Genomic DNA, 23,881 nt, shown 5'->3' on the forward strand with positions numbered 1-23,881 from the left:
GAATCGGAGATTGGCAGATAGCTGAGATGAGCCTGTTGACGACTCTTAACGACTGTAATAGGTCTTACAGGAAAAGGCAAGGGCAGACCAAATTCTTCCAGTACCTAGGGCTTCTATTCCATCATTCCAAGTCCTGAAAACATCATTGGCAGACCACCTGTCAAAAGGCGGAGGTAGGCAAACATGGCTATACTTCGATTCTTTTATATAAGGGGAGGCCATTATGTTCCATCAGCCATTAAGGTATTTAATGCAAAATCTGTTTCTCAACTCCTCTACTCCCCAAACGTCTGGTTCAATGGCTCATTCTCCAGGTTCAATGGCTTCCAGGCTAAGTTTCTCTGGTCCCTCCTACAAGTTCCAAATTGTGTTCCAAATGCAATACAGTGATACCTCGGGTTACATACGCTTCAGGTTACAGACTCCACTAACCCAGAAATAGTACCTCGGGTTAAGAACTTTGCTTCAGGGTAAGAACAGAAATCGTGCGGCGGCGCGGCAGCAGCGGGAGGCCCCATTAGCTAAAGTGGTGCTTCAGGTTAAGAACAGTTTCAGGTTAAGAACGGACCTCTGGAACAAATTAAGTACGTAACCAGAGGTACCACTGTACTATTTTTTAGAAACAGGTGAATGTCCTCTATCAACTAAAGCATGGTGGGCTGCCCTGAGATATTAGCTTAAGATCTCAGTCTTTGGCCTAGGGAAGCGGTTACTTGCATACCTAAACAATGAGGAGTTTACCAGCTCATGGATGAAAATTATGGTTAGAAAAGCCACTTTAATTGGTATGCCACCTTCTCTACTGTACCATCTGGGCTATGATACCACCCTTGAATCTCTGAGGCAAAGGCTCTGGGACATATCACATAGTGATCTCCGATCTCAGTCTCATTTTATCTGTAGCAGTAGGAATTCACTATGGGTTCGAGTTTCAGACACCTGCATATTTTATAAATTTGTCTGTACCAACATACTGGCGTCTTTTCACCAAAGCCAGACTAAATATATTCCCATCAGAAGTGTTAAACGGCAGACTGAGAGGTATCCCTTATCAAAAAAGGATCTGTGTGTGCTGTGTGTCGACTGCATGAGGCATATTTTATTGCATTGCGGACAATACGATCAAGCTAGGGAACTATTGATTAAACCACTATTGGCAAATCAGCCGGGTCAATCTGAAGCCTACTATATCAAATATCTTCTGGACGACAAATCCAATGATATCACAGTGGCCGTGGCAAAGTTCCTTTCAGTAGTCATACGAATCAAAGATCAACATACCCATGACTAAACAAATAACGCTTTGGTCTTCCTTCCCTGGGGGGTTGTCTGTATGAATCTGTATTTTATTCTGAATCCATGTTAAGGGTCATTGGACGGCAATAAAGATTATTATTATTATAGTTGTTGTTCTTAGAACTTCCCAACTTGGACAATGGACAAAACTATTTCATGTAAGTCACCATCTCTGGCTATAACTCTGTTGTCTTAAAACCCTACCAAGCTTATCAGGAGTGGTCTAGGAAGAAGCATGTGGTGGTCTGTGACAGAAAGTTAAGTAACTAATTTGGATGATAGGTTCTTCTTTTATTAGGAAGGCCAAACATTCTCAAGTTTCGGTGGATTATCCTGGTTTCTGTAATAGTGATCTTGCTGCTTTGGGCATGTGCACACTCACACACTACACAATTACAATAGCATGGAAGGAAGGACATTGTTCAGCAGTAGAGCACACGATCCAGTTGCAAAAGATCCCAAATTGCATTCCTGATGTGACATCTACAGGTATGGCTTGGAAAGATTCCTGTCTGAAAATCTCAGCTGTTGCTTTGTGTTATAATACTGAGCTTGGTGGCCTGATGTTCTGAGTCAGTACAAGGCAGCTTCCTATGTTTCAGTGAAATATGGCCAGCACTTGAAATCAAAGACAGAATAAATGGAGTTTGTGAATCAAAGGCCTCAGGAGGAAGCCTGTCTAACCAAAGAGAAGCAGAAAGGTAGACATTTAGCAGAGAGTTTGTTCCTCTCCCCCCCCCCCCAAATGATTCGGCAGCTCCCATGATTACTAATGGCTATGTGTTGATTATGTTCTTCTGTCTCATATTCCTCAGAAAACATGCCACTTGCTCAGAAAATTTGATGGATTGCAAAAATAGAGTGAGAGCTGCCAGTCCCGGCTAGATCTGTATCTGAAGTTAATGGTTGTTAGGATTATACATTTTCTTGTTTTGCTACAACAAGTCTGGCCGCATGTTTCTTAATTGTTGCTGCCGCTACTGCCGGCTTCTGCCATATGGATATTGATTGCTGTTGCTGTTTCTCTGTCAATTCAACTAGTTGTTGGCTGCCAACATGCTAGAAGGCTCTCACAAATGTGAAAAACAAAATATTTGGGAAACCGATGAGCCTAAGAAACTTCAGTGAGTAATGAGAGAGAGCGAGAGATATCTTTTGTTAGAAGCAACAACCACGCACCCCCCACCTCTGCACTCTCTTTTAAAAGAACTTCCATTAACCTTGAGAGAACTCTACCAAGTACTTTTCTGGAGCAACGCTGGCAAATTCCCACTGTGTCAAGGATATATTCTGATATGCACGTCGTGAATGATCACATGGGCAACCTTGTTGGTACTGTAATGCATTTGGGAGACTGCTTGAGGGAAACCTACAAAATAGAGCTCGGGGTAGGCAACATATGCAGAGCACTTGAACATCTCTGCGTTAAGCAGAAACTGTATAGCCCTGTTCAGGCATTCTTAAATTGTTTCCATGGAGGGGGTGCTAGGTTGTGTGTAGGACCCCCCAACCCCTCTACACTTGCCCTGCCCCTCTGAGCAGGAAGGTCCTGAAGGTGGATTTGTAGGTGTGTCACCTAAACATATAAAGCCATATACAGCTTAGGCCCAGGCTATCTGGTCTCCCATTTGAAGCTGCCTGGGCTCTGAAGCCTTCGAGGGAGGCCCTTCTTTCAGTTCCGCCACTCCTACAGGCATGCTTGTTGGGGACATGGGAGAGGGCCTCCTCCTAGAGAAGGAAGAGTGGCTCCCACCTTGTTGTCCTGCTAGCAGAAGGCCTTTGGAAACTGACTGTTTTTTAAGGAAAGGGCTTTAATAGTACTGTGCTGTTTTTATTAGCTGTATCTGAATAAATTTGTATTTACATAGTTTTAATTCTATTGAAAGTTTAATTCTTATTATCTTTTAAGCTTTTTCTATTATGTCTGTGCTATTTTAATTTTTGTAAATTAAATACTTAAATCCTGTTCTGGGGTGAGGGGGGTTTGTAATCATCAACATCAACATCACACGCTTACAAGCCTTCTTCAGACCTTCTCATTCAAGATGTGAATGCACTTGGGCACCTCCTTGAAGGGTACAATGTCAGAACAGAGCTTCAATTGGTTATCAATCCAACCTTATACATGGGTGTAGCCAAGGAGAGCAGGGTGGGCAGCTGCCCCTCCATTCAATCAAAATGAATACAAATCGATTCAAATCTGAGGCTCTGCCTTCCCCCACAAAAGCCTGGCCCACCTAACAAAAACCCTGGCTATGCCCATGCCTTATAGAATAGATTGTAGTGGTGCCTTTCAGAAGCAGTTTGAATTGAGAAGGAGCTATTAGCCACCAGCCCCTAATCCAGATTAGCCCCTCACAACTAATTGGGGGAAGCAATGGGGAGCACTTCCACCTTTGTGAAGCCCTAAACACTCCACTGCCTTGACTGATAGTGGTGGCCCCAAACTCATGGTAAACTCCCCCTTCCTTGCAGGTTAAAGATCTGTGGTAGAAGAGCAACCTGTAACCAGAGACAAAGTTCCAATGCAACTCTGACCCTGAACATTCTTCCTAACAGCTTACTCCTCGGACATGAGAGACTACTGGAGAGATGACAGAGTGTGTGGAGCCTTGCTTGAGATATGCCAATCCAGTCTCAATCACCTCTTCAGCAAGCACTCAATCACAGATAATGTCCTCTGCAGTCACTATCCATTATGCATCACTATTCCCATGTTTTTGTCTTTTCACTGCCAACCAAGCAGCTAAGCAACACTCAGGGAGGCAAGAACATGCCATTCCCAGTCAATTCCAGTGTTTTCTGCCTGGACAGATATTCCAACCTGTATTTCTGAGACAACTCAGCAGCCACCCACAGACCTGAATTTCCTCAGTCTGAGCCACGGAGGTTCTGCACAATAGGTAATGTGAGGTGTGGGGAACATGAAAAAGTGGATTGAACTGAAAAATGTGGCAAAGTGTTTGTGTGGAATGCTCCTTATTAATACAAAATTAAGAAATAATCTGTTTGTTTGTGTTTTTGGAAGAGAGAATAATTATTGATGCATTAGTTTCACTTCTGAAACAATACCCAGTAATTCAGAACACCAAAATCTGGGGAGAAATTCAGATGAGGAAAATCTCATCCCTAATTCTGATTGTGCAGCACAAAACTGAGAACCACTCCACCCCTGGCTCATGAATTCTCAGAAATCTCTCAACTTTAAAATGTTTGCAGTCTTAAATGCCAAAAGATGAATGTCTGTGGCTTAGAAAGTACCACTGGGATTGCTAACATGGTCTCTCTAGTTGTTGTGGACTACAACTCCCATCAGATCCAGCCACCATGGGTATTTGCCAGGGATGATGGGGGGTTGTAGTCTACAACATCTGAAGCTTGGCTAACCATAAGCTACAGAGTTTAAAAAGTACTATCATTTAAGTTGTTGTTATCCAACTCTCTGACATTTTGGCAACTTTAGTAATTCTTAAGTAGAGCAAAATAACACTAAAATATTTTTCATGAACACACACACACACACACACACACTTACACTTTGGTCACATAATGATTGTTTCTGAGCTACCACAATATAGCTGCTTCTGCCTTTAGTTTAGCAGTACTATAAAGGAATTGATCTTTCCAGAGCAGATACTTTTTTCTGATGAAAACAGATAGATTTTCTTTACAATGGCACACGTTGCTGTGGTCCTGCTTGCTGGGAAATGCTTTCAGTGCAATACTAGTGATAGAGATGTCACCTTTTCTTGTAGATACCAGAAGTGATCAAGAGCATGTTTATTTCTTCACAAGTACATAAATGCTACACGTTCTGATCTCAAAGTATTTGCATTCACCTCCAAAGATTTCAAAAGCCGATTTGGAGGGTCCTATGCAGGCAAAACGTACAAGGATGTTAAAAGATGCAAAAACAGTTGGTGGTGACATCTCTCTAGGGGATTCAGCACATTCCTAATTCAATTAGCTGCTTCAGAATGAGTAGGTTTTGACAAGTAGAGTCTCATAGCTGGTTTCACAAACAGCTTGAGTCAACCAACATATACTTCCTGGGCTGGCTATCCTCTTTGTGAGCTGAAATGGAAGGTGCATGCCCACTCACTTCTTCAACATATGAAAAGGACTGTCAACGTGTATGTGTGTTTGTGTGTACTGGCCATTCGCAGCCAGGAAGGTTTCTTCAGAAGCAACACCTAATTGGGGACTACTTCCATGTATGTATGCTGTCTCTGTTTAGAGTGGTCTCACTGAGGTAGAAGGGAATGAATGAAATATGCAATAATGTCAGTTGCTTCCATGAAGCAATATGGGCTTATAGGCATGCATGTTTGTTTCAGCTGGTCTCAGTATGTTCTGCTTTAAGAGTGAGCATGCCAGTTCAAATGATTTGTAGTTTCTAATGTAGAGAATAAAGGAACCAAAGTGCAATGTCAACAATGTCAACACAGGATCCCTATATATTTGTGTCGGGGGGGGGGGGGAGATAGGTTTTGTGCTTTGCAGCCGTCACTATGCTCTCAATCCATAAGAAGCTAGAATACATCATGCCTAGAATTTGAGCATTGAACTTTTACTAGCAGATACTTGGATTGAATGCAAAATCCAGGCAGACAATGGGGAATAGGAAAGACTTAGAGAAAGAAGTGAAATGTATCTGGATCAAATTGTTTGCTTAGCCTTAGAAAGGGGCAGACAGGAACAGGCACACCATTCAGAAGTGATCATGATTATTCACTGTCCTTTCAATATTGTGCATAAAGGTCAAGGGGATTTTAAACACGTGATTCCCTTGGCCTATACTGTGTGCACATTCTGATAAAGTGGTTTAATTATTTTAAGGTTCAGTATGAGAATGTCACATAACAATAGTGTTTACTGAAAGCTAGACCTTTGCATTAAGAAAAAAATATTTATAGAACCATGAATTTAAAAGCATCCTTCATGCTAAGGTTGCAAACAGTGACTCGCTTGTCACCTGTGTTTAGAAAGAGCAATATTGCTCTCTGGCTTCAGAGCCAGCAGGCATGGTTATTCACTCTGGCTACACATGATTATAATCTTATGAGTGATACCACCCAAATAGGATATAGGTCTTTGCATCTCTGCTCACTTGTTTCCTGGCAAAGCTACATTAGGATGTACTAAATTAGAAACTTATAAAATGGCAATCAGCAGTGTGTCACTTTGAACACAATATTGTAATCCTGAGACATGCAAAGTAATAATCAATTAAAAATTCACAAATCCATAAATGCAAGCTTGTAAAGTCTTTTATAATACTAAAGGGACTCACAAAATATAAACATTCCTTCAGTTTTTAACCATATTGATTTTTATTACCTGTTTGTATTATGTTGGAAATCATAGTGTTACCAGATATATATTAATTTACCACACACTGTATTCCAACTATGCCAAAGTGTTGTGACTTTAAATCCTGTGAAATGTAGCTACAATTCCAGGAACCCTTAATAAACTACAATCCCCAGGATTCTCAGGGAGGCAGGGAGCCATGTGCAATGTATGGTGTAAATGTGACCTCTATCTCACGGGGAGTCTTTATGAGTACTACATACTTTGCCCTCTAATGTGTGGGGGACAATAGGGATGTAATTAAAGGTGGGGTGAGTCTGACCAAACTGTGGGAGATAGTGGAAGACAGGAGTGCCTGATGTGCTCTGGTCCATGGGGTCACGAAGAGCTGGACACGACTAAACGACTAAACAACAACAGCTAGCACAATCCCACTCTCAAATGAAGAAGAAGAAGAGTTTGGATTTGATATCCTGCTTTATCACTACCCGAAGGAATCTCAAAGCGGCTAACATTCTCCTTTCCCTTCCTCCCCCACAGAAAACACTCTGTGAGGTGAGTGGGGTTGAGAGACTTCAAAGAAGTGTGACTAGCCCAAGGTCACCCAGCAGCTGCATGTGGAGGAGCGGAGCCACGAACCTGGTTCCCCAGATTACGAATCTACCGCTCTTAACCACTACACCACACTGGCTCTCATGAAGGGCAGTCAGGCTTCAACAGTGCATGCAGTTGTGGGTTAGGCAACTCCTAAATCCACCATCTAATCATAATTGTGATTGACTCTGAATTTGTTAAGGCCGGTTATCAGGCACACATTGGCTTCAAGGCTTTGGGAACCTTTGTTGCTGAGCCTTTTGGAATACGCCTGGTGAATTAAAAGGGCTATTTTGGACCAAACAATAGCCTTTTGCAGCTGCTGTTGTTTTCTTGCAGCAGAAGTGGCATGTAGTATAAATCAGGTTATTTTTTGTCCCTTAAATAACCTCAAAGTAATGTCACCTCCTTTACAAAGGGACTCACATTGATTGCAGCAAGTGACAGCTGCTCCCATCTCACTAGCACAAACTCCTGCTGCTTGCTTCTTTTCTCGTGTTGGACAGCACTCATACCTCAGTCTGGTTTATTTTTGTTTATTTAGCAAGATGTATATACTGCTTATTCAGAAAAAAACCCTCTAAGCCGCTTATAAAACAATGTAAAATATTCATAATACAGATAAAGAACTTAAAAAACAACAACTAGACAAATATGTATAATTTGGTCAACTATAGATAAAAGTAACACTACACACACAAACATGCACACTATATATCAGGCATAGGCAAACTCGGTCCTGCAGATGTTTTGGGACTACAACTCCCATCATCCCTGACCACTGGTCTTGTTAGCTAGGGATGATGGCAGTTGTAGTCCCAAAACACCTGGAGGGCCGAGTTTGCCTATGCCTGCTATATATATAGATCTCTGTCTCTCTGTCTGTCCAAGTGCATCTCTCTCAGTCCTTTCATGGGGTGAAGCAAGCATCTGCAGCCAACTTCACATTGCCAGCATGCCACAAGCAAGTACACAGGATGGGCCACTGGATAGTGGGGGAGAGAGTACTCCCACCTTCCTTCCACATCCTTCAAACCCAGTTTGATTGCAAGGGCACAGAGCCTTCCAGCTCTAGCAACTGATCTGCCACATTAAGATAAAAACAGAGAATTGTCAACCTGGTGCCCATAGGCACCAAGGAAATCCTGTGTGGACACCTTGGTGCTCACATGTACTGGGTTACCAATCACATACACAGGAGAAAAACTGATTCCAATTAATAAAAAGCTCACTAAATCCATGGCACAGAATTCCTAGGCACAAATATCAATGAAGTAATAATAGTGAGTGCCTCTGAGCTTATGAAGAGTTTATTTCTCTCACCAATGAGCAACTGTAGCCTGCGCACACTCTGAGAATTAAGACATTCTTAAGGACTATAAAATATCTGAGCAGCAGGTCTTTCTGGCCCCTGAGCATTCCTCTGTGTTCTTTGGCTAAATCCCAACTTCAGGCTTGGTCTTTGGTTTGTACTCCTGCCTTTACCATGGGCTTTGACCTCTGGGCCACTTCTCAGTTCCAATTCCTGCTTGTTCTCGGACTCAACTCCAGATTCCAGACTCCTCACTTGCCTTCAACAGCTGCTTAACAACCCATACAAACATGGACCCATTGAAAAGTCACTGCAAGACAGCAAATGTTGCTATGGCTGACTGGTACATATGACTGCATCAAGATGCTTAATTAGAAGGTGCCATTCCTGAGGTCAAGAGCTGCAACTGGGGGACTGGAGCTGAAAGGACAGTGTTGGCAGAAATTTGCACGAATAGGCCTTGCCAGTTCAGGTGGTTCATGCAGCCTGCAAATCATATGGGCTGAAGCTAACAGAGGCCTGAACACACAGTTTCATGGTCCTAGACAGAGACCATGAAGTTCTTATTCTAGGTGCACAGTGAAACACTAAAGCTACTGGCACTTATAAGAAGAGTTTGGAAGAGTTTGGATTTGATATCCCGCCTTTCACTCCCTTTAAGGAGTCTCAAAGCGGCTAACATTCTCCTTTCCCTTCCTCCCCCACAACAAACACTCTGTGGGGTGAGCGAGGCTGAGAGACTTCAGAGAAGTGTGACTGGCCCAAGGTCACCCAGCAGCTGCATGTGGAGGAGCGGAGACACGAACCCGGTTCCCCAGATTAAGAGACTACCGCTCTTAACCACTACATCACACTGGCTATTATTTAGAAAAGCCTTCAATCCATTCCTTTAAAATTCTTCCAGCTTCCCTTGAGCTTTCCAATTTCCCTTGACTTTCTGCCATGTTACTACTTACTCCTGAGAACTGCAGAAAGCATAATAAATGTGTACGGCTTTCAGGGAAGAAAAGAAATATGCTAACTAATGTTGCACATCTTGAAATATTAAGTTCAATGAAGTAGCTTTCCTTGGAAATCAAAGCTACTTCAAGGTAATCAAAAGGCTGTGTGTAACTTGGCTGAAGGTCAAGCTGACCTTGACAAATGAAGCAGTATCTAATGATTATGTACACCTGCTTTTTAGGTGGCACATCAGATAAAATAAGAACATTGCTAACTTATCATTAAATGACTTGAGTCATTTGACCCTTCACAAACTGAAGCAGACAGAATTATTTTTGCCTTGCAATCTGTCCTCTGTTTAAACAACAAATATTGACCAGAGTTGGGGAAGAACAAGGAAATAACCTATAATTCCTAGGTGATAAAATAATGTGTCATTTTTTCTATCTTTGGGTCAACAAAAAGTTTATGCAGCTTTCTGAAATCTGATTTTATCTGCCATAGTATATTGACCCATTGCTCTTTCCTACAGAAAAAAAATCAGCTTCCAGGTATTTGCAATTGCCAAATCAGACACCTGAGCTTTGCCAGCCTTCAATATTTCATAATGAATGAGCAATCTGTTTTTATTTATTCAGCTGTCACTCCACTTGGGAGAGAGGGAATGCTAATAATTATGGACAGTGTAATTCCTTATGTGAATATTCTGTTTCTCACCATGAATCCCTATATATGTTCAGCCATGACAATCACATTAAAACTGTTCTAAAAGAAATTACATTCCTTCACACACATTATTCGATAAATGAGTATCTCATAAATGCAATCTTCCCAGCACAACTTCCACAGAAGAACAATTGAAAAGAATTTTAGATATCAACAGTTCTTTGTGTACTGGATTGTTTTATGCTTCTGTATTCCAAGCAAGCTATTCAAACCAGAGTTTAGTAATCTACTTCCTTTTAGTCACTGCATAACAGCATCCTGATGGGATTCATAGTCCATTAACATCTAGAGGGCATCAGGTTGATGGAAATCTTCTGTACAGCATTACTATCATCAAGTTATCATCAGAGGACTCTCCTGTGTGAGTGTCTGAGGGCCCTGCTCTTGCCGCTTACCACCTACCTGGCCCAGGGAGGGGCCTGAAGCCTCACAGGGACTGCTGCACTCTGCTGCCCAGGAGGACTCTCCTGTGTGAGTGTCTGGGGGCCCTGCTCCTTCCTGCCACTTACCACCTGGCCCAGGGCGGGGCCTGAAGCCTCACAGGGACTGCTGCGCTCTGCTGCCCAGGAGGACTCTCCTGTGTGAGTGTCTGAGGGCCCTGCTCTTGCCGCTTACCATCTACCTGGCCCAGGGCAGGGCCTGAAGCCTCACAGGGACTGCTGCACTCTGCTGCCCAGGAGGACTCTCCTGTGTGAGTGTCTGGGGGCTCTGCTCCTTCCTGCCACTTACCACCTGGCCCAGGGCAGGGCCTGACGGGCCTCACTAGGACAGTTGCTGTTACTGCTGGAGGGGCGCAGAGTGCTTTTAAAATGTTTTAAATTTTTTATTTTGAATTTTTTGTATGGGGGGGTGGGGGTGGGATGAATGTTTATTGGGCCTGGGAATTTGTTTGATTTTATGTTTTTGTAATTTTTACTGTTTTTTGTTTGTATTGTTTTATTGTTGTTGTTGTTTTAAGGTGTTATTTTGTTCTTAAGGGGAGGGGTCAGGGCTGCCGGAGAGTAGGTCCCAGCCAACAAAATGGCTGGGGCATGTTCCACAGGGGGGGATGCACTGGGACAACCGATCTCAGTGATCACGGGTAGGAGGAGGAGTTACGCTAAGACCAGACCATGTCATTACAGAGGAGGCAGGTTTAGTCGTTGTCTGAGGACTATCCCTGCCTCCGGGTCTGGTCCTGACCGGATGGATACTAGAATGAGCAAGGGATACCCACATGACCTGAAGGTGCTGCTGTGCAATGCCAGGTCAATGATTCATAAGACCACTGCCATGACTTGATCATGGATGGAGGACTTGACCTGGAATGTGTAACAGAGACTTGGTTGGATGAAGCAGATGGGCCTGTCCTTGCCGTTGCTTGTCCACCAGGTTTCTCTTACGCACAGCAACCCAGGTCATGTGGGCAGGGAGGGGAGGGGGGGTTGCAGTGATTTTTAGGAAGTCATTAGTTTGCACCAGGCATCCTATTGGGAAGACCCAGTTTTCTGAGTGCATGTTCTGGAAGTTGGGCAATAGGGGCAGTACAGGATTCCTTTTGGTGTACCGACCTTCATGCTGCACCAAGGATTCCCTGCCCGAGCTGCTTCAGGTTGTGGCAGATGTTCTCCTGGAGACACCTAGCTTGGTTGTCCTAGGGGATTTTAACATCCATGCCGACACGACCTTACAAGGGGCTGCTCGGGACTTCGTGGAAAGCATGGCCTCCATGGGCCCCTGAATAAGTCTGTCCCAACCCATAGCCACAGACATGCCTTGGACCTGGTGTTTACCTCTATGGATGTTGGTGATCTGACACCAAGTAAAAGCGAAACGAAAGAAGTGCCATGGTCAGATCACTTCCTGGTGCAACTGGACTTCTCTGCGACCCTTCCCCTCTGCAGGGAGGTGGGACCGATTCGGATGGTCCGCCCCCGCCACTTAATGGATCCAAATGGTTTCCAGAGAGTGGTAGGGGATGCTTTATCCCATGTTGATGGCCTTTCAGCCGATTCCCTGGTGGCCCGCTGGAATGTGGAGTTAACCAGGGCTATTGACTGTTTGGCTCCGAAGCACCCTCTCCGATTGCATGGTTTTCCACGGATCTGAGGGCAATGAAACAATCGTTGAGACGGCTAGAGCGCCGGTGGCAGATAACTCATTCCGAATCTGACCGGACACAGGTTAGAGCTCAACATCGAGCCTACCAAGTGGCGATAGCGACGGCGAAGAAGACTTTCTTCGCCGCCTCTATTGCATCTGCAGAAAACAGCAGCAGGAGACTTTTTCAGGTGGTTCACAATTTAGCGGAACCACCTGCGACATCGGGGCCCAATACGGGCCACATGATCTCCTGCAATGATTTCGCAAAGTTTTTTGCAGATAAAATCGCTCAGATTCGGGAAGAAGTAGACTCCACTGTAGGAGCAGGGCCAGGGCGGGAGAGTGCTAGAGTCCTGTCTAGTCAAGTTGTGTGGGATCAATTCCAATCTGTTACCTCCGAGGATGTGGACAGGCTGCTTGGACGAGTGAAGCCAACCACCTGTCTCCTGGATCCTTGCCCATCCTGGCTTATAAAAGCTAGCCGGGAAGGACTGGGCAATGGGCTTTGTGGGGTGGTGAATGCTTCCCTCCATGAGGGAGCCTTCCCAGACCCGCTGAAAGAGGCGGTTATTAAACCGCTTCTTAAAAAACCATCTTTAGATGCGGCCACGATGGCCAATTATCGCCTAGTCTCAAATCTTCCATTCTTGGACAAGGTGATTGAGCGAGTGGTTGCTGAACAACTCCAGGCACGTCTGGAAGAAGCGGACCATTTGGATCCCTTCCAGTCGGGATTCAGGCCTCATCATGGGACTGAAACTGCCTTGGTCGCACTGGTTGATGATCTCTGGCGGGCTAGGGACAAAGGTGAGAGCTGTTTCCTAGTTCTGCTGGATCTCTCAGTGGCAGTGTTTGATACCATCGACCATAACATCCTTCTGGACTGTCTTGAGGGGCTGGGAGCTGGGGGCACTGTCATACAGTGGTTCTGCTCCTTCCTCCTGGGCCGTGTTCAGAAAGTGGTGGTGGGGGATGAGTGTTCAGACCCCTGGGCTCTCACTTGTGGGGTGCCTCAGGGTTCTGTCCTCTCCCCCATGCTTTTCAACATTTACGTGCAGCCACTGGGAGAGATCATCAGGAGGTTTGGGCTGGGTGTTCATCAGTATGCGGATGATACTCAGCTCTACCTCTCTTTTAAATCAGAACCAGTGAAGGCGGTGAAGGTCCTGTGTGAGTGCCTGGAGGCGGTTGGAGGATGGATGGCGGCTAACAGATTGAGGTTGAATCCTGACAAGACAGAAGTACTGTTTTTGGGGGACAGGAGGCGGGCAAGTGTGGAGGATTCCCTGGTCCTGAATGGGGTAACTGTGCCCCTGAAGGACCAGGTGCGCAGCCTGGGAGTCATTTTGGACTCACAGCTGTCCATGGAGGCACAGGTCAAATCTGTATCCAGGGCAGCTGTTTACCAGCTCCATCTGGTACGTAGGCTGAGACCCTATCTGCCTGCAGACTGTCTCGCCAGAGTGGTGCATGCTCTGGTTATCTCCCGCTTGGACTACTGCAATGCGCTCTACATGGGGCTACCTTTGAAGGTGACCCGGAAACTACAACTAATCCAGAACGCGGCAGCTAGACTGGTGACTGGGAGCGGCCGCCGAGACCATATAACACCGGTCTTGAAAGACCTACATTGGTTCCCAGTACGTTTCCGAGCACAATTCAAAGTGTTGGTGCTGACCTTTAAAGCCCTAAACGGCCTCGGTCCAGTATATCTGAAGGAGCGTCTCCTCCCCCATCGTTCTGCCCGGACACTGAGGTCCAGCTCCAACGGCCTTCTGGCGGTTCCCTCACTGCGAGAGGCCAAGTTACAGGGAACCAGGCAGAGGGCCTTCTCGGTAGTGGCGCCCGCCCTGTGGAACGCCCTCCCATCAGATGTCAAAGCAATAAACAACTACCTGATATTCAGAAGACATCTGAAGGCAGCCCTGTTCAGAGAAGTTTTTAATATGTGACATTTTAGTGTATTTTTCATCTTTGTTGGAAGCCGCCCAGAGTGGCTGGGGAAACCCAGCCAGATGGGCGGGGTACAAATAATAAATTATTATTATTATTATTATTATTATTATTATTATTCACCAAAAGGGACCACTAACAAATACCCTCTGAGATACATGAGTACAGTCTTCATGGGCCTCTATGCCTCACCCATCTGTTCCCACAGTTGTCTTTCACAGAACTCCATCTTTCCCACAGGATTGATCTTTAATGGAATACGTTTAGCTGGTAGACTTGCAAAAGTAACAGAGCAACAGGAGTTTGATAGCATAAAACAACCGCAGTACAGTGTCCAGTTTGGTAATCTCCAATGCATGATCAGGAAAGTTTCTGGGACCCTTTCTTATAAACATTAAATTGACTTTAACACAAGTCACTCAAAACCACTTGCATCAGATGAAGTGGACAGTAGTCCATTATTATGACATTCATTTCTTTATATTTTATTTTATTTTATTGCTGCAACAAACTAATATGGCTTCCACTGGAAATCAAATTAACTCCAACATAGCATACTAGCATGATCATTTAATTAAACAGAAGCTCCCTGAACTAAAGCTGCTACACAGAAGGTAAATCAGCTGAAAAGAGTGAAATCTGCTGCTGCACCAAAGCATTAAAAGTTAGCAGAATCCTGAAGGAAGGGATTACTGTAGTTTCCTATTGGAAATTTTGCTTTAACTACCCCCATCCTCTACTCCCAATCAGATATTTCACTTGCCTTCCGTCTCCCCATTTGCCTTCCATGGGAACATAAGAAGAGCCTGCCTATCTAGTCCAGCATCCTGTTCTCACTGTGGCCAGCCTATGGGAAACTTGCAAGCTCGATTCAAGTACAAGAGCACTTTCCCCTCCTGTGGTTTCCTGCAACAAGTATTCCAGTAGTTCATGTGAACTACTTATGTCAGCTTCATCAACAAAAGGAGCTTATCCTCCAAGGCATCTCCCATCTTTCTGAAAGGTTACAATATAGTCCCCAAATAAGTGGACTGTCAGTTACATGAATAGAGTTCACCGACAAACTAGCTAGTACCAAAATAATGGCCTATCCTAAGGAGCTACGTTTTCCACATTATACCCACTTTTAAAAAAGAGTATAATGTGAAAAACTCACAGTAAGTCAATTGATCTTATTCTTCCAATGAACAGAAAGATCAAAATGCAACAAATGCAACAATAGATTTCAGTTTGGTGTTCTTGTAATATCTGGCCATTAGCTGGAATGACTACTAATAATGGATCCTTGCTGGGATGTAGACCACAACTCTCTTTCTCATCCAGATATAGATAAATACACAGCCCTGTTATTTTGTCCATCCGCAGAGTATTTTATGGTTTTGTATAATTTTCAGTGGAAGGCACAATAGCGGATCAATAGTGAAGAGCAGCAAGAAGATAAGGCTGCTTTGTGTAAAACATCTGAAAAGCCATTGAAGTTCAAGAATTATCTAACTTGTCCGACATGTATCAATGCAAAATAAAAATCTAAGCTAATTGGAATAAATAAGTCTTGCTAGCTGGCAAGGAATCACATTTTTCCACCAACAAAGAAACTCTGTGCTGTATGAGAAAATTATCTCTTCTCATTGTGTAGCACTATTCTGGGAAAATACAAGAAAGAAGAAAATTGCATTAAAGCAATACTGTTTTCCATTAAGAAGAAAAGCTGTAAAAATAAGACAGGGCAATTACCATCTGGTTATTGTTTGAAATACATTTTTTTTTATCTTAGCAAATGGAGGAAGGACCAGTACAATCTTTAAAAATTCAAGTGGTTTGCTATGCATTGCATTCTCTAATTATCATTATTCAGAGGCTTTAAAAAAAATCAGAATCGCTGCCAATTAGTATGCTTTTGGGGGAATCCATAAAATACAAGTCCAGATTTATCCTTTGAATGATATATCTTCTGGCCCTTTCTAGGCATATACTCAAAAACAGCAAACAAATCAACCAATTTCAGCTTGCTTAGCTGTGTACCGTACCTGAGATATGCAAATTTATGGAATTGATTTCATGCATATTGCGGTATGTAAGTTGGTTTTAATGAACTGATGGATCAATTAACCATCCATGTTAATAACCATCTACATGGGATAATTTGAGTGCTAAAAATACACATTTGAAATTAATATTCTACAGAAAGTTGGCTCAGCTTCTTAAAAAGCTAATTTTGTTGTTTGACAGCAAACTAAGCTATTCCGGTGGGCATTTGCTGAGTTGGGCATGTGGTAAAACAGCCACATGAAGGTTAGATTAACTCAACACATGCCCCCCCCCCCAGCAGACTATTAGAATGCCATTCCCCATCTCAGTGTGCTGAGGCAAACATGTGTGAAGGTGTCCAGAACCTATGTATACTAGAGACTTCCACTGCCGCCTCACCTCTGATAAAGTGGTGGTACGCAGGGAAGGTTCTGTTAGCAGACCTTGCCCCTTGGGTGAATTAGACTGGAATAATCACTTGGCTCTTTCAATACATCAGGTTATGTTGTCCCATCAAAGTAGACTGTGTTGAAGACAGCAACTTTGTACTAGGATCCAGAATTTTGTTGCTTTTGCAGGATTTGCTGTAACCTGTCAACAAGCCTGCTACAGTTTGGCACATTTTGCAGTTTGGTGCATTTTTCGGGCAGAAGTAAGGCATAGGCCTTACAGCCCCAAAACTCTGAGATAGTATACTCAGGGATTTTTCCCATGTCATTTTTTGAAGGGTGTAGTGTCTATTGCTTTCTCTTCTGCAGGTGGTTGGCTATATTCATGGCTTCACCCCAGAACTTCCTTAAGACAGCAGCATCAATCAGCGTGCTCATTGACATTTCCATTAGTGAGTGATGCTTTCTCTCAGTGATGCCATTTTGAGAGGGCATATACAGAGCAGTGGTTTGATGCTGTATGTCATTCTCCTTGAGAAACTGCTTGATATTATGACTAGTAAATTCACCACTTTTGTCCATGCGAAGCACTTGCACTTTTCTCTGGAATTTTTTGCTGGTGAATGTTACATAATCTTTCAGTTTTTCAAATAATTCTGCTTCACTCCTAAGAAGGTAGGCCATGGAGAAACTTCCACAGAGATCAAGAACATACAACTTGTTGAGTATGGGAATGAGCTTCAACTTGTCCCTTGGCTGGACACACTTGAGAAAGCCTTGGCCCTTCCCTTGAGCAGTGATGCTGTTCCCATCAGCAATGTAAATCTGGTCATTTGGATTGAGTGATGCAATGAAGGACTTGGCATTTGACATGTGACTGCTTGTGCCAGAAACAACATACCAGTGATGAGGCGTTCTGTTGTGGATAGCTTTGAGGTTTGTGTCCCAGATTTCTGTAGAAGCATCACTTGCAACCTTTGCTTAGGGATTGAGTCTCTTTTGAGTTTGCTTGCACTGCTCAGACTTCCACTTGTGGCAATATTTCCTTAGATGTCCCATTTTCCCACAGTGAAAACATATTCTATGCTCTTTGTGTTTTCTGGTAGCCTTAAGAGATTGACCTTGACAAGGGTCTGTGCTACATTTACCATCAAGACATTCATTTCTCCTATGATGCTCCTCAGTGAGTTTGGAAAAGACATAACTTGATGTCAAATCAGCTTCTGGTTTGGTTTCCAGGGCGTTTATCAGCAGAGCAAATGAATGGGCTAAACTGCATAACACGATAGCCACTATGTAGTCACCCTTCATGTCCCTCCTGATTTATCTCAATTGCTGAATAATCTCTAGGATGGCATTCAAGTGAGTCTGCATATATCTGCATCCTGCTTCAACCCAAATGAATACAGCCTCCTCAAAAGAGACAGCTTTGAATTCAAAGTGGAACATTGCTGCAAATTGCACAGATCAACAGGAAGGAAAACATAGAGCTCAAGAACATAGTTATTTATTTTTAACTAACCTGGAATAGGCTGGGGTGTTAACACCACTGCAGGAAGAGGCCTAGGGGCAGTAGCTGGCCTAGATAAAGCCACAGCTACTTGATTTGTCATAACAAGAGGTTTATCGTGTCCCTGGTAGATTCGTAGCTCCTCAGGATGTATCCATGATGAATCCAGAGCAAAGGCATTGTTTAAATAAATCTGCCCAGAAGAGGAGAAAGAAAAAGAGAAAAACATTGCTCATGATACGGCTTCTTTAACATTCATTGGATCTCTCCATTATCAAATTAACCTTGGCTTTCTGAAAAGCTTCTAATTATTTGAATTCTCTGTATCTACCCAAGCGATCTGATGTCAAACCTTTGTAAACAGCACTGCCAGAACAAATATATAGCTTAACAATTTGGAATAGAAAATAATTGTACCAGCAGAGGAATGGAAAATAAAGCTGAGATATTGTTTGCAGTGGGTGCAGTTGTGCCATTCACTATTCACTAATAAATCCAACTGATCAATGAATAAGACTTGTGTGTGAGTATGAGAGGCAACCAGTTAACATCATCAGACTGCATTGCTTCCTTCAAGTAAAAAGAAAACTCCTGTTTCATCTACATCTTTTATGAGTACTTATAATAAAAAATAATGGATTTGATGCAAAATAACTTAGTCACAATTTAGCCCTGTAGGGGAGAGAGAGAGAGAGAGAGAGAGAGAGAGAGAGAGAGAAAGCAAGCAGTCCTAATGCCCAGATCCACTGGCTAGAGAGGGTTAGGATATGGCAGAGGTTCCTCTCCACTCATGGAGAGGTGGGGAGGCTACACCCACAAAAATCTCCATAGCCATAGATCTAGCACTGGAGGTACTTCTATCCCTGGCAGTTGGCATTAGGCCTTGGAACAGACCTTTTAATGCAGTGAGAAGCTGGGACAGATTGCAGCCTGTACCCAAAGTCCATTCATTCTCTGGAGAGCCTCAAGATTTGGCTCCCCATGCACCCAAGAACTGAAGTAAATAATTTTGTTTTACTGCAACCAATAGGGGGATTTTTTATTTTTTTAAAAAAAAGATACATATATGAACAAATATAAGGTAAGTCCATCCCACTGCCTTCTACCTTGACTGCTGCAAGCTGGTAGAACTTTGGAAACTGCAGATAATCCACCACTTCACATCACCCCCACTTAACAACTGTAACTCAAGTTCCATTGGTTTCAATGGGCTAAAGCATATATAACCTCCTCTGGCTCGAACCATCTCTGTCTCTGTCTCTGTCTCTGTCTCTGTCTCTGTCTCTATCATCTAGTTACAGGTAGGTAGCTGTGTTGGTCTGCCGTAGTCAAAACAAACCAGAAGCACCTTAGAGACCAACTAGTTCGACTACTAGTTGGTCTCTAAGGTCTCTATCTCTATCTCTATATAGCTATATATCTGCTTCCCAGTTAATCAGGGATATCTTTTAGTGGAGCAATGATGTTTTAAACAATTCAGCTGATTAATTGTGGCAGGCATGGTACTTACCTTATTTAATGCAAGATAGTATTCAAGCTACATAAGCTTCCAACCTGCTCCATTAAAATTGGAAGTTTCTTATTGATTTCATTAGGAGAAATACTATACCCACTGTGAATGCATTTCCATTTTTGAGACTATTGATTCATATATAAATTCCAGAGCCCTAAAAGACTATCCAAATTACATGTCTCAGAGGATCCTCTGGGATTCTGTTTATCAAATGACAAACTTTGTGGCCACAAAGAAAATTGCTTTGTGTTTATTATATAACATGGAAGTCTGACATTCAAAAAAGAAAAGCATTTAAAAACAACAACAACAACAACAACAACCTCTCTTGGCATGCCCAAGTCCTTTTGACCCTGGCCATGATGCATAAATCATATGATATCAAATGATGCATGTATATCACTTTGTTCATAACATTCTTTCTTATGAACAGGGTTGTGCATATACCTGAATCTTGGTACAGACACACAACAAATAAAAATCATAATTAATTTTCTTAGTATATCTCGGTAAGCCTAAGAGTTAATCCAAATGTGCAGGCAGACTCATGGCACTAATTTCCTAAAACTTTGCCATGTGTAGAATGTACACAGTGGGTTGCTTCCTTGAAAGCATCCCTACATCATAGAAAGGAAATATCATTAAACTGGTAGGCAAGAAGCCTTCTCCTCAAATGAGAGCTTTCCATAAGCTTTGGAACAGGGGTTTTTCAAAATAATAATTCCCCACAGGCATTCACAGGTGAGAGCTGTTTCCTAGTTCTACTGAATCTCGCAGCAGTGTTTGATACCATCGACCATAACATCCTTCTGGACCTTCTAGAGAGGCTGGGAGCTGGGGGCACTGTCATACAGTGGTTCCGCTCCTTCCTCCTGGGCTGTGTTCAGAAAGTGGTGGTGGGGGGTGAGTGTTCAGACCCCTGTGGGGTGTTCAGACACTTGTGAGGTGCCTCAGGGTTCTGTCCTCTCCCCCATGCTTTTCAACAGCCGCTGGGAGAGATCATCAGGGGGTTTGGGTTGGGTATTCATCAATATACAGATGATACCCAGCTCTACCTCTCTTTCAGATCAGAACAAGTGAAAGCGGTGAAGGTCCTGTGTGAGTGCCTGGAGGCGGTTGGAGGATGGATGGCGGCTAACAAATTGAGGTTGAATCCTGACAAGACAGAAGTACTATTTTGGGGGGACAGGAGGCGGGCAGGTGTGGAGGACTCCCTGGTCCTGAATGGGGTAACTGTGCCCCTGAAAGACCAGGTGTACAGCCTGGGAGTCATTTTGGACTCACAGCTGTCCATAGAGGCACAGGTCAATTCTGTGTCCAGGGCAGCTGTTTACCAGCTCCATCTGGTACGCAGGCTGAGACCCTATCTGCCTGCGGACTGTCTCACCAGTGGTGCATGCTTTAGTTATCTCTTGCTTGGATTACTGCAATGTGCTCTATGTAGGGCTACCTTTGAAGGTGACCCTGAAACTACAACTAATTCAGAATGCGGCAGTTAGACTGGTGACTGGGAGTGGCTGCCAAGACCACATAACACTGGTCTTGAAAGATCTACATTGGCTTCCAGTACGTTTCCGAGCACAATTCAAAGTGTTGGTGCTGACCTTTAAAGCCCTAAACGGTCTCAGTCCAGTATAACTGAAGGAGCATCTCCACCCCCATCATTCTGCCCGGACACTGAGGTCCAGCACCGAGGGCCTTCTGGTGGTTCCCTCACTGCCAGAAGCCAAGTTACAGGGAACCAGGCAGAGGGCCTTCTCGGTAGTGGCACCCGTCTTGTGGAACGCCCTCCCACCAGATGTCAAAGTGATAAACAACTACCTGATATTCAGAAGACATCTGAAGGCAGCCCTGTTTAGGGAAGCTTTTAATGTTTGATGCATTACTGTATTTTAATATTTTGTTGGAAGCTGCCCAGAGTGGCTGGGGAAACCCAGCCAGATGGGCGGGGTATAAATCATTATTATTATTATTATTATTATTATTATTATTACTACTACTACTACTACTGATCTTTTTGTGTGTGGAATCAAACTTGAAAAATCTTCTTATATCCTTGCATTTTTTATTATATTCATTAATTGCCCCATAATTTAGTTATCTGGGTAATGCACATAAATTGTTCCTTACCATGATGGAAATGGAATGTGAGGCTGAACCTTACATTTTCTTCTTATGAACTGACCTGGACACTGAAATCATCATTGGAGGCCCTTCTTTGTGTGCCTCCTCCACAAGATGTCCAGAGGGTGGCAACATGAGAACTGGCCTTTTCTGTGGTGGTTCTCAGCTTGTAAGAATGTTTTCCCCAAAGAGGCTAACCTGTTGCCTTCGTTATGTATCTTTAGGCACCAGGCAAAAACATTAATCTTCTGCCAGGCCTTTGGCTAATTAAACAATCTATGACCATCTAAACTGTGCATATGGGAGGGGTTATTGTTTTTGTTTGTTGCTATGTTATATATGTTTGAGTTTTTATATTGTAAACCACCCTGTGATACTTTGATAAAAGGTGGTATAGAAATTTAATAAATAAAATAAAATCACAAATACCTCTCTCACACAGTCTGTCTAACATCAGCACACATCACAAGGCTGGGATTCCCCTATCAATATTTTGATCAAACATACACTGCCTGCCCGCTTTCTTACATCTTCTAATCTTTTGGAGTCTGCTATCATTTCAACCCCTGAAACGCCTTTCAACCCCTGAAACGCCTCCTCTGCCTCCTTGTCCCAGGAAAACGGTGTCTTGGGGCGCAGTAGCCGGGTCAACGGGGTGGTGCGATGAGCATAATCTGCAATGAAGGTTCGGTAATAGTTGGCGAACCCCAGGAATCGCTGTAGGTCCTTGCGGTTCCGAGGTGCCGCCCATTCCCGAACCGCTGCCACCTTCCCAGGATCCATCTGACCCCATCTGGAGAGAGTCGGTGACCAAGGAAGTCCACTGACCGCTGATGGAACTCGCACTTGCTGAGCTTCGCATACAGGTGGTGCTCCCGCAAGCGCTGCAGCACGGTCCGGACATGACCCTCGTGGAGAGCCGGGTCACGGGAGAAAACCAGAATGTCATCCAAGTACACCACCACGTACTTGTCTAGCAAGTCCCGGAACACGTGGTTGATGTACCGTTGGAACACAGCGGGCGTGTTGCACAACCTGAAGGGCATAACCAGGTATTCGAACTGCCCGTACCAGGTCCCGAATGCTGTCTTCCACTCATCCCCGGCTCGGATCCGAATTAAATTGTAGCCCCCCCGCAGGTCTAGATTGGTGAACACCTGCGCCCCTTGCACCCGCGCCAGCAACTCCGAAATAAGGGGCAAGGGGTACCGGTCTGGGATGGTAATTTTGTTCAGGGCCCGGTAATCATGGCAAAGGCGAAGCTCCCCACATTTCTTCTTAACGAAGAGCACTGGTGCAGCGGTGGGCGAGGTAGAAGGCCTAATGAAACCACGCTCCAGGTTCTTGTGCAGGAAGTCCTGCAAAGCTTCGCGCTCTGGCTCTGTTAGAGAGTATAAGCGACTCACCGGCAGGGGCGCTTCAGGCTGGAGGTCTATGCCGCAGTCAAAAGACCGATGCGGCGGTAGCTGGTCTGCCCCCCGTTCCTTGAACACGTCTTGGTAGTCTCGGTACTCAGCGGGGAGCGGGGATGCAGCCTCCTCAGTGGGTGTGGCTGCTAGCATCTCGGACTGAGCATGGGGACATGGGTCTGGGAAGTGCACAGTCCGATTGACCCAGTCAATCTGAACATTGTGAGCCTCCAGCCAGTCCATCCCGAGCACCAGGGGGAACCGGGGCATGGAGGCAATGTCCAAAGTTCGCACCTCCCGGTGCTGCTGGAGACACAGGACCAAGGGCTGGGTCTCCCGAGTGATGGCACCCGAACGCAGGAGCCGTCCGTCAATTGCCTCCACCTGTACCGGTTCTGGCTTGTTCTGAAGTGGCACCTGATGATGAGGGGCAAAGGCAGCGTCCATATAGGAGTGGGTTGCCCCTGAATCCACCAGAGCGTGGGTAAGAATCCAGGGCCCACCTGGAGGGTAGAGATGCACCGGAACCATGAGATGTCGCAAATCCACTGGTGAGGGCCCCTCTTGCATGGTTTGGGACCCCAGGTTGCTAGGGCCTTCGGCTACCGAGGTTGGCGGTTTCCCTGCGACTGGCATCTTCTTGGGACAGGATCGGGCGTAATGTCCACTCCCACCGCAGTAAAGACACAG

At 44.4% G+C, this 23,881-nt stretch overlaps 1 protein-coding gene across 2 annotated transcripts in view; it reads right to left on the reverse strand.

Annotated features, from left to right (window-relative positions):
- Positions 1-23,881, reverse strand: part of TCERG1L (transcription elongation regulator 1 like) — a 182,695-nt gene that overhangs the window by 152,542 nt on the left and 6,272 nt on the right. For both annotated transcript variants that reach the window (XM_081006332.1, XM_081006331.1), the window contains exon 3: positions 18,158-18,338. In XM_081006332.1, coding sequence (XP_080862458.1) covers positions 18,158-18,338 — 181 coding nt within the window. The remainder of the gene's footprint in view (positions 1-18,157; positions 18,339-23,881) is intronic.

Source organism: Podarcis pityusensis (assembly GCF_964106645.2).
Source record: "Podarcis pityusensis genome assembly, chromosome: 5".
NCBI lineage: Eukaryota > Metazoa > Chordata > Lepidosauria > Squamata > Lacertidae > Podarcis > Podarcis pityusensis.